Raw genomic sequence first — 11,995 nt, 5'->3', positions numbered from 1 at the left:
CTCATTGAAACTGTCTTTCTGCCCCATATGTTACTGATTAATATTATCTCAAAACTATTTCATCAATGTTGAATTATCAACTTTTGCATGTATGGGCTTTTTCCTAGGGTTAGGTTTTTCCAGGTGATATAAACTGCTTTATGTTATACTTACTGAAATGGTGTCCAATTGCTTTGTAAAAGGGCCATTATCCAGTTATGGTCCCTGCAGTATGGGCTCCTGGGAGGGGCAGAATTGGGACAGACCAATTGTTGTGTCTAATGTTCATATATCACAACTCTTATTCATGTACCATTGCATTTGATGCTTCTTTTTTCAACTCTTATTACCGAGTAGCATGATGTCGCCGCACTTCATGTACCTTCAATGTTTGTTGGTAGCTTGACAACACATGACTTCCTAACATGCTTATTCAGTGGTGCTGTAAAATTACCAAATCAATAGTCACCTTGTTGATCACTTGTCTGTCCTCAATTCTGCAAATGAAGATCTAGACATTTAGTTTGGTCATGATGGAGATAGAATTAGGTCTGATACTGACTTTGCACTTGGTACAATCTCTGACAGATTAACATTTTAATTTCTTAAAGCTATTTAAAGTTGGGTAAAGTACAGAATATTGGCCTAATATATCTGAGCTGGTTTGTAAGTTTAGAATTTTGATAAGGAAAGAAAATAAAGAGATCCAACTGTTAAGACCCAAAATCTGAAGCATAATAATTGCTGGATGACAACAATGGAAAAGCAAATAAAAAGAATTGCTTTGAAATAAAGATGAAGAATTTATATGTCCGGAGTACTAGACCTATGTGTCATCTATATGACAAAACTAAGTATGTTCATAATTTATAAATCTTCTTTGAAACCATAAAGCAAAAAAGTTGAGAGTAGAGTACATCAAAAAGGGATAAATGAGATACCATGCTAGCAGATAGTTACAATTAGTAAAGGTTAAAAACAGAAAATTTTTAAGATAGTCACAACTATCATAGAGCAGTCCTGCTGAATCATACTAATAGGCTCCAAAATAATCCTCGTGTCCACTTTATTTTTTTTAATCTTCCTTCCCTGCCTTCTATAATAGGGTTCGTAAAATGTTAGAAACGGCTGATGAAATGTAAATATTACTGTATTAGTGGGAGCTGCATTTCATTAAATTTCTTAGCAGCCACTCAAGGTCATCGATACCCACCACTTTAAAATAAAACAAATAAAGGCATTGGTTGAACCTACATGAGAAAACTTCCTCTTCCAAACTTAGAGGAATATGGGAGTCCCCTTCTAATGCTATCAGGCCTCCCGTGTTCATTTTTAGGTTAAAAGGAAAAGAATTCTAACTCCTCATTGATACAAGAACTTCAAGGACTTGTTTATGACCAGAAGGCCCGAAATTCCAAAAGTATGAGTAAAATTGTTTTTCTTTGTTCCATCAGACTTTAGAACTCTGTGGCTTGCATCACACCTAAAGAATGCCATTCTTTAGCATTAGTAAAGACAATGGAGACTTACTTTTTTTGTTTCTTTGAGAAGAGTTTGTATAGATCACTTTCACAATTGTAATCCTCTGTTAGTTGGAGGTTAGTGGATGATACTGCTGCTTTGCAAACTGATCGAGTCTCCTGCTTCCCAGTGCTTCTAATCTTTGTCATATTTGGTTACTTCGTTTCCATATTCCTCCCATTAAATCTATCTAGTAATTGTCTGTATACGGCCAATTAGATATTGTGGTTTATCAGCTTTAAAGTATTTCATAATGCTTATCAGTGTTTCTATCTCCTTTCGTCAAGCTTGCAGTTTTCTTGGTGCTGCACGTAAACCTGCTTCTGTTTTTGCTTCTTCAACTATAAATTCTTTGATATTATGTTTCTAGCATTTCTTAAGTCTAAATTTATTTCTTGGTTAGGAACTTATCCTTGTCACAATGAACTTTAAATTATCAAATTCGTCTATAGATGAAGAATAGTTTTCTGCAATTGCTCAGGCTTATTCCAAGTTATCATTTCCCTCGGAAGAAAATAAAGTGTAACATGTTTTATGCATGGACTGTGAACTAATCTGGCTTATCAAACCTCAATGGCATGAAAAAAATAAGATTATGCTAATCCACGAATTCACATATAGCAATCCATGACTCTTCCGTGGATATTTTGGCAATTGGAGGAATGGATTGAACTTCATATGTTAGGCCAAATCAGGTTATAATGCCATGCTTTTTGTTGTACCTGAATATAATATGCACCTATTTAATTGCAGAAGTTGTTCATTTTGATCAAACTTGGCGTCATGCAGATTACGGGTCAAATGTATTACCTACCATCTCTTTTGTTTGCTATTATAGTATGCTCAAGTAGTTGTTCAAGAATTTTGGAAGTTACAGTCACTTCATGAAATATTGAAATGACTTCTGCTTGACAAACTTTTTTACATATTAGAAAGGTAACCAACTAAAAAATGTGGAGCACAAAAGGCCCTTTGTCTAGATAAAATTTTATTTATCCTTGCTTCAAGTCTTATCCTTCCAGTTATGATGACCTCTCAATCTTTGAGGTCAGCTTCCTTTCTCATGGGATAATTTTCGGCTCATCACATTATATTCATGAGACGATCAATTATATGGCTTTGTTGAAGGCATTGGAATTATTTGCTAATATTATCCACCCTAACATAGAAGTATGCCCCTGATGTCAACTTTTTAAGATATGTTTTGTTTGCATAGGAAGATGCCTCACTTGAGTGAGCATCATTGCTTGATGTATGTAACAATTTTTTAATACTTATGTTCATCTTTTGTGGTCCGTTCATTAGGCATTTAGGGATTCTTGAATAGTTTCTTAGAGCATGACTGCATGATTATGCCATTTGCTATTTTGATCTTTTTAACTACAATATGTTTATGTTTATGTTTGGTGGTTTTGCAGCATGTTGTTCCCTTTCTAAATGCTGAATGTATACTGAATTAGCATATCACGTATGTCCTGTCTCAATATCCTACTTATAACTCATTGTATCATCCATTTTGCACACTAAGGGGCTCCGGCACTGGGGAAGACTTTCTTGATTCTAATGCAAGCTTCTTCTAACACGAGCCTCCCTTGAAACCGTCAGTCCAAATTTGTTTGTGATGGTCTCTAATGACTTAAAATACAGCATGCATACCCTTGGAAACTGAAAAATAAAACAACATTCCCTTCACATCTAGTTTAGAATCGGATTTCTTTTTCCCCTCTGTGCACAGGCTCTGCAACAGCAACAAAGATATGAAACAGAAGCAACTCTAGCCCAGATTGATCACAGCCGAATGGTATTACTTAGCAAACTTAAGGAGTATAAAGGGGAGGACTTGGAAGTGATTCATGAAGCGGCGGCCTTTGCTGGTGAAACTGTTGAGCATGATGACGGACTCGTCCTCCCTCCATACCCAAGTCACCTGCCTGACTTATTTGTTCTGGATGATCTCTATCCTTCTTCAGACTTCACTAGTAAGTACAAGCAATCTCAGAAGCAAAGCATGGTTGAATCAGAAAAGAACCAGAGCTCGCACCAGGGGAACCGAAACTCACCAAGAGGAATAACATATCTCTTTGGATTGGTAGCTAAATCATTGATAACGTTTGCTAGTGTCATATCTATTCTAAGATTAGCTGGTTACAAGCCAATGCCTAGAAAAGGAGACATTCTGTTCAAGGTCCGGGAGTTGTTTATCAAGCCGGCATGCGAGGAAAGACAGAGTTCCCTTCAGTGCCCACCTGGGAAAGTTCTTGTGATTGAGGACGGGAAGCCGCGTTGTCTTGTTAAAGAGCGAGTTGAAATGCCATTTGAGTTAGATGTTACTGCTCCAAAAATAAGTTATGGATTTGGATGAGAGTGTTGCATACCCCACTTGTAAATTCTCTGGATCAGTAGATAGAAGTTCATTTTGTTATCTTATGCCTCTTTAGTTGATCTTCTTGGCAAGCAGAACTTTTTACTTTTCGCTTGGCCTTTATCTGGTTGTTACGAGGCCCGGAGGGCTCTACTGTGATTATGTATGCTGGATTGTGAACTTCCCCGGGTCTTTAGTAGCATTGCAAATTTAGATAACTCTATGGTAATCTGAAGAAATTATATCTTACACGGGTGCACCACGTAGTTATGCACGCCGCCAATCACGCCTGTTCATTCCTGTGGTGACGCATTGAGATGAGCGCTTGATGAATGGGATCAACAGAAACGGGTGACTATGATTGGCAGTGTGCGAGGCTATATGTGTGCTATGTAGGATATAATTTCTCACTACATACGAAAAATAGTGGTGCTACTCGATGAAGGTAGATAGATATGCTTGTTTATTTGTTTTCTTGTTGCCTACTCTTTTTAGATTGACCTGTAACATAGATCTAAGAACTGGTGGACTTGTCTCTTGAAATTTTTATCGGTGTGATGAAATTCGTATGCTGGCTGTGGCATTTTGGATCTGAATTTGTTGGACTCCTAGAGATTGTACATTGAGTATGAATCGCTTCAATATAAGGCGGCGCTGCAAACACCATATTAAGGTCAATAATTGAAAATTCAAATAATCTGAAATTGCATGGCTTTTGATTTTATTATATTTTTTTGTTGAAGTAATCTAATGAAATGGAAGGATGTATGAACTACTAATCTGATAGCAAATATGATAACGAACAATGGTTAACGCGAATAAGGTATGTTGTTAGCATGTGTATTTTGTGATGGGAAAGTATATGTGGCAATCTACGGTCGAACTTTAGTTCGGATGATATCTTCTTTTGCCATTTAGGCATGAGAATGAGGTTAGACTTTGGGTATTGCCCGTGATGCCAATGAGCAAAGCTCTGGTTTCATGAGGGGTCATTTTAATTGGGGGCCTAAGCTTGGAAGCCCGGGGAAATTGGACCCTCCTGGTCCTTAAAAAATAATAATTAAAAAAATTTTGGAAAGCGCCAATTATTCAGCTTTGGCCTAGTTGGCATTGAACTCAACAAAAATAAAACTGGACTCAGTAAAATCACGCCATAAGTTCCTAACAGAAGACAAAGGTTTGGAATGATGAAAATGGGAATGATAAGGAATTAATAATTATATTAATATTTACTTACTATTATTGATTTTATTATTTTCTCAACCACTTCAATGTTTTTTTTCGTCCTGTGTGCCTACTCTTTTCAACTCCAAATTAATAATAGAGCATTCAAATTAACATTTATACTATTGGTTATGATGTATGGCAGTAAAAATATCTAGAAATTAAGGAGAGTGCGTTTGGATGGTCTCTAACATAGTACAACATTGGGATATAAAAATTAAGTCTGGCTGAAATGCTTATGAGAGTGCATGGCTCCCAATGCTTCGTAGCAACAATTAGGAAAAATCTCATAAAATGAAAATCAGCAAAGCACAATTGACCATGATCTATGACATATAAAATACTTTTTTATACAGTAAATTTATTTTTTATATTATTTTTTTTCTGAAAGAGGTAAAAATTAGTAAATCAAAAACAAATATTGCTTATAAAAAAATCTCAATATGCTTTCTTATGAGCTGTCTTGCATTGAAATCGTGAGGGCCACTAAGAAAGAGTAACACCGGGGGCCAGACATTCCATCATACCAAAAGTTCCCCCTAACACGTCTCCTGACGGGAGGGGTTGTGGTAGGGGATTTCTTTTGTTCAACACAAGGAGTTTGGTTTGAATCCCGAGTTGCAACCCCAAGATCACTGGCCCAAGGAGCTCTCTATGTGTTGAGCCGGTGCACCATGCCAACTTTTCACTGGGTCAAGTAGGCTATTACCCGCCCAGTACTTGCCTCGGAGCAGGGTGTAACAGGTAGAGTTTAGGAACGGACGGGATAGATAGAGTTAGATGGGGTAGGTTAGATCGATCGATTCAAGTAAAACTACAAAAAAAATTTTTTTTCAACCTAGAAGAAAGAATTTGTGAAGAATTATATATCCAGATTGGGTTCGGGCAGGTTTTACCATTACCTATATGGCTATATCCACATCGGATCCGCTGCAAATCAGATAAAACCTACCCTATTAGAGTTGGGTCATGTTGGGGACCAATGGGGTGGGGTCCATTACGTAACCGATTTTAGTGATGGAATTGGGCCAGCCCAAGAGCCTAGTTCTACATTGCTTGGGTACAGGTGCATGGTCCGGCCCATTTTCATCCCTGTTCGCTTTTAGGTTTTAAGTTGGAAAAAAAAAAAAAAAAAAAACTCAAAAACCAACCACTTGTAGGAAGTTGGCATGGAAGGTTGGCCTACAACCTCCTGAAGCGGAGGCAGTGTAATCCATTACAAACGAGGTCGTTTGGCGTATTCTCTCTAGTGTGAGTGGCATAAGGAGCACGATTTTTAGTGCTATCAGAGCACAATTTATTGGCGCAGGGAAGCGCAACGCATGCGTCACGAAGTAATCTCAGGATGAGTCCTTAACCAGCTCGGTGGAGCTCAACTCTTAAGAAAGAGAGAAAAATTTCATTATATTTTAATAAGTTTTTGGATTGTCTCATGTTTCATATGAAAAAAATCTTGAATTAAATCTCTAAAGAATATCCAACAAAGTTGTAGAAAACAAAGAAGGTTAATAGGCATTCTGAAGATAATATATGGTCCACAGGGTTGATTCAATATGTTGATATATATTAAGTCCATAATATTAAAAGATGCATATCCATTTTCTGTATTTCAAAAATTTTTATAGAGTTTTAGTAATATTAAAAAAATGCCCCTGATCTTAACCAAAAAGCTAATATAAGTGTGGTAAATATTGAAAAATAAAAAAAAACAACGATGACGAAAATTTTTACCTATTTGCTTTCTTTTGCCAACTATTAGGCTTTCTGAGCTGTCAATTCCGTATGTAGGCTATCTAACATGAGGGCTTAAGATTCGCCATATAGTTAGTATCGTGCCATATCGAATGTACCATACTGATACCGAATCCGTACGCAATTTTGTACCATATCAATATTCGATATATTAAGCTATTTCATATCATACTACCTACCGACACTACAATGTAATGGTACTGAGACGACAATTCTTATGGGGGTCAATTATTGCTCGCAAGAACAACAAAATCCATTCTGTTTTAGGCTTTTAGCTCTTCCACAAGATCTGTATCCTCTCCCATCTTCCCTAAATTCTGGTGTTTCTGATTACATTTTGGGTGCAGTGAATCAGCAGCGTTAACTGCGGGAAGCTGGTGAAGTTACTGTGAGGGAGACAACCTTGAAGAAGCTGGGCTCCACTAATTCCCGGTTTGGTACATTGCAATGTGCAATTAGTTGGGCTAGATTTAGCAATTATTCATGAGCTAATTAAAAGTAACGAAGCTACATTGGAAGAGATACTACCGATCACATGCTAATTAACACGGCTCAGTACACCCAGGATTGGTACCAAACATGGCAGCGGTCAGCGGATTTTCGAATTATCGGTAATGTATGTTGAGCTCAGAGCCGCTTGGGAGGACATCTCCTTTGCCGGACACTGGGTGTGGATCGGCTCATTCTTGAGGGCGACTCAGCCACGGTGATCAATTGGATCTGGAGTCGGGATCGTACTAGCGAGGTTAGGCCGTTGCTCCTCGATATTCGCAGACTACAGCAGGAGTGTGGCACCTTTCAGGCCACACACAACTATCGGAAAGCGAATGGTGCAATGGATTGAGTTGCTTCCTATACGGCCCACCACTCCGGAGGCTTCGTTTGGCTGGAACATGCCAGAGTGCCGGGTTCTTTATCTGTTTTATTGTTTTCTGATTTTGTTGGCCATATCCACATCCATAGGGTGTGAACTGCCGTTGTAACAAAAAAAAAAAAAAAAACACCGGCAAAAACTCTGCCAAACAACTTCCACATCTTTAGGTAAACACGGCACTGATCGTTAACAGATGATATCTTTTCTCGCCACAGAAACTCTTCACCAACAGCCATCTGAAAGCCTACAAAGTATGAATAGATTTATAATGATGGAAACCTGACCCTGAAATCCTTGGTATAAAAGCATACATTTTAGAAACTATTGTAGTTGCAATGAATTATAATTTTTCAAGTTCAACAATCAACAACATTTATCTAGATGAGACAAGAAAAAAATAATCATTTATCTAATTGGGACAAGGAAAAAATAATTTTTATATGAGAGCAATAAAAAATAAATTATATTATATTTATAAAGTGTATAACTTATTTAATAAAAAATTATACTTTATTATTTTTATGGAGAGTGTGGAACTGTTATGGTTGCAACGAAATATTATTTTTGAAGGCCCAATTGAGAAAAGGAAAAAAATAATTTTCATGAAATTTGTACTATAGTTTAATTAAAAAGTAATTGGATTATAATGTAAATATAAAACTTTATGCGGTGAGCGTGGATCGAACACGCGACCTTCAGATCTTCAGTCTGACGCTCTCCCAACTGAGCTATCCCCGCAGATGCAAACTTTTTACTGAGCAATTATAAATAATATATACATATGCTAAAAGTGGAATAATTGGGACAGGTCCGGGCAATATGGCATGATTCTTCCCCAGTAGCTACTCCATCCCAAGCCCAAGCTTGTGCGTCCGAACCTAAAATTTAAACAGCAGGAATTCCACAATAATGGCTGCACTAATGACAGAAGCAGAAGAGAACCAGAATATGTAACATGAAATCATTGTGATCATCTCGTTACGTGCCTAGTCACTCAGATAGTATTCTCTAAATGGAGAAAAAAAAGTTGCTCACAGCTTTCCACAATATTTTATTTTTAGATTATTATTAAATATGTCCGTACTTGAGTACCGTGAGGCATCCGTCTTTAAATAATAATAATAATAATAGTAAAAATAGTAAAAAAAAAAGAGTGATCCTGCAGTGGAGCTCATTCTACTTAGTGGGGATGGTCCTCTTATAAGTCTTGGGCCCACCACAACCCACTTTATTCCACATGCCAATCGTATTACTGGTGATCTTCTATAATGGAGAGTAATGATCTAGAGCAGATCAAAACTCGGGCCGGGCCGGACTCTACAGCAGAAATTAGGCCCGATGGCTATGTCCAGGCCCGGCCCGACCTGACTTTATAAATCTGGTTCTAGGCCCATCTAGCCTGGCCCGATCCGATAGGCCCGATTTTTTCTTTGTTTGGAATCTGAAAATGGGCCAGAATGGCCCGACCAAGCCCGGCCCGATTTTTTTGGTCGGGACGCTTTTCTTGCCCAGGCCCGACCCATGGGCTGGGCTGAGCGGGCTGGGCGGGCCAGAAGGCCCGTGATCAGCTCTATAATGATCCACAAATCAACAAATATAATGGGCTTCCAAAAAACTTTGTTTTGCCGAGGTTTGGAAATTTAGCCAGCTACAATGGCAAACTACAATGGTGATCTTATCCCAAGAAGAAATGGGAAGGCCAAATCTAATCCCAAAAAGATCCAAAAAAGAGATTGGACATAACCAAAACAGGGCAATGTAAAGAAACACTAGGATTTGGATGAGCGAAGAGAGAGATGGAGCCAATGCAGGATTACGCAATGGAGGCAAAAACAAAGAGATGCCGCTGCTGCTGTTTTAGTCGATGGGCAACATCACCTGCAACAGATTCTCTTGCTTATCCAGTACACAAAATTATTGGAAGATTTAACTCCACCAGAAAACACGTAAAAGATGAAAGCTGGGGCGAATTGCAAGACCAATAAATGAAGGGGCCCATCTTTGCTTTCTTTTCTGCAAATTCTCGAGCTCTTGATGGACAGAAGGGGAGGAGTAAGGTAAGGCTTTGACGCGATACCAGTGGGAGGAGTAGTGGATGAATTTATAGAGGTGATGAATTTAAAGGCTTCCCCGTTCCTTGGTGATGGAGTGCTCTCCAACTTCACATTCAAAACATGAGAAAAAGATGGCCTCCCCACTCCGGTATCCCTCCCGAACTCCTCTTGAACACTGTAAGTATAGCGCAGTTCCATGGGGAGAAGGGTGCTGCTCTCCGCTTTTGGTGACCAATAATGGCCTTTCCTCTTAACGGGGAGAAGGGAGCTGCTCCGTGTGACTCTTGGCGTCTCCCTCTTCCTCCCTCTCTCAAACTGTTTTGTAGCTCCAAGCTGGAGTCACTTTGGATTGCCACAGTATCTTCTTCAGACAAGGCCCAGCATGAAACTTGCCACAGTAGTCACAGACTTCAAATTTCTTCTTCTTGTTTGGATTGCCTCCAGAGTTCCTCGATTCGCTATTCTGATTTTCTGTCACTTTGGGTCTCTTCTTGTCACCCCTTTCCTTCTCTAATCTTTTCCATTCTGCTTCGACCTTTGGAGCTCTTTCCAACACATCTTTTTAGCTACTGAAGAGGTGAGATGACATACAAGATTGAATCTCTTATCTCAGACCCTGTTCAAATCTATTTGCTTTGCTTCTTTTAACCTCCATGAGCTGGTGATAGAATTGACCTAACTCATTGAATTTATTTGCATACTCTAGTGCCATCATATCATCTGTCTGCCTCAAAGACAAGAACTCGTTCTCTTTTGCTAATTTTACTGACTTAGGAAAATATTGATCATAAAATATTCTCTTGAACTCATCCCATGTCAATTTATCATCTTCATTCTCATTTGCAGCTTTTATGGCTATCCACCAAAACTTTGCATTTCCTCTCAACATTGGAATAGCCAACCTGACCTTCACACTCTTGGGATACTGCAGTGCATCGAACATCTTCTCCATCTCCCTAATCCAGGTCTCTACGGCTAGGGAATTAGGTCCACCATCAAACATGGGTGGGTTGAGCCTCTTGAATCTCTCATAATAAGACTCCATAGGTGTTGCAGGTCGGAAAGCCGCCTGCATCTATTGTTGCTGCTGAAAGAGCCGAGTTACCATCTGGCACACTCCAGCAATGTCTGCCTGAGTGACTGCCGTGTTAGGAGCTTGCTCAACCACCTACTTTCGTAGTCACTCTTGCTTCTCTATTCCTAAAATTTTCCGACACTTCTTTCTCTCCATTGCCCATTGTCACCTATCAAAATACTGATATTAATCAACTTCTATAGTTGACCAACAGTAAAATCAAAAAAATCTACCTTTCCTTATTCAACTATATGGAACCTAACTAAACGAGACCTAACTATCCATTGTTAAATTTTAAGTTTTACCTATGATCAAATCTATTACTCCGATACCATGTCTATCATGACCTGAATCCGGACATGATTTGTCGCACCCTAGATCTGGCCCGTGACACGGGCGTGCTACTGTAGGGTTTTGCCCACAATAACACGAAGCCCATGATAACGATAATTCTTTCATATAGCAAAATAATATTTGATCATTTTTATTTTCAAATCAAAGGAAGCAGTTATAGAGTATCTAAATCAACTATTTGAGTTTGCAAGATTGCAATCCAAATTTATTAGTACACTACAAGAAAAAGGGGCATTAGCGACGCTTTTTAAGGTCTTTACCGACGCTTATAAGCGTTGGTAAAAAGCTTTCTGATGCTTTCTAAAGCGTCGCTAAAGCGTCGTCTATGTAAGAGTTGAAAAAATAATTTCTGGCATTTTTAAAAGTGTCGACAATTAACGATGCTTTGCCGACGCTTTTAAGCATCGCTAATTAGCGAAAACATAGCGACACTTTAAAGCATTATTATTATTATTATTATTATTATTATTATTATTATTATTATTATTATTTGAAATGTATGCCCAGTTTTTGCTGGATAATTCTGCTAGATAGTTCTGCAAAGAATTGCTAAATGTATACCCATTTGCACATCTCATTAATGATCATGCAATATAGATCTGAAGAATTGAACACATAAATCAGAGAATGCAAAGCAAGGAGTGAAGCATGTGATAATTTATAAGGAGAAAAAAATTACATTGATTTCTACACATCGATCCATACATCGTTTTCCAGCACTGCCAAATTACAATAGCAATCAGAGAAAGGAGAAAATATTTACAATAGCACTTCATAAAGAGGGAGGGATTGTTTAACAA

The 11,995-nt window shown here is 38.3% G+C and overlaps 2 protein-coding genes and 1 non-coding gene across 3 annotated transcripts in view; 1 reads left to right on the top strand and 2 right to left on the bottom strand.

The window, feature by feature from the left end:
* LOC103720791 (plastid division protein PDV2-like) overlaps positions 1–3,927 on the top strand; it is a 6,665-nt gene extending 2,738 nt beyond the window's left edge. Inside the window, exon 2 of the mRNA XM_008810683.5 lies at positions 3,236–3,927. Coding sequence (XP_008808905.3) covers positions 3,236–3,862 — 627 coding nt within the window. The 3' untranslated portion in view covers positions 3,863–3,927. The remainder of the gene's footprint in view (positions 1–3,235) is intronic.
* A 4,450-nt stretch (positions 3,928–8,377) lies between these two features.
* Positions 8,378–8,450, bottom strand: TRNAF-GAA (transfer RNA phenylalanine (anticodon GAA)). Its single transcript has one exon. It is a non-coding gene; the product is annotated as a tRNA-Phe (tRNA).
* A 1,920-nt stretch (positions 8,451–10,370) lies between these two features.
* Positions 10,371–10,811, bottom strand: LOC148715017 (uncharacterized). The gene has a single exon (XM_088712654.1). It carries the CDS (start codon positions 10,809–10,811, stop codon positions 10,371–10,373), a length of 441 nt encoding a protein of 146 aa, XP_088568780.1.
* Positions 10,812–11,995: the final 1,184 nt, after the last annotated feature.

This window comes from Phoenix dactylifera, chromosome 1 (assembly GCF_051530095.1).
Source record: "Phoenix dactylifera cultivar Ajwa chromosome 1, Ajwa_hap1_PhDact_Kaust_v1.1, whole genome shotgun sequence".
Taxonomy (NCBI): Eukaryota; Viridiplantae; Streptophyta; class Magnoliopsida; order Arecales; family Arecaceae; genus Phoenix; species Phoenix dactylifera.
Note: the sequence above shows the minus strand (reverse complement) of the source record. Positions and strands in the feature narration are given on the sequence as shown.

Bases quoted from the DNA above. Each gene is read 5' to 3' on its own strand.
- LOC148715017 (XM_088712654.1), bottom strand. From the start codon at position 10,811: ATGGAGTCTTATTATGAGAGATTCAAGAGGCTCAACCCACCCATGTTT.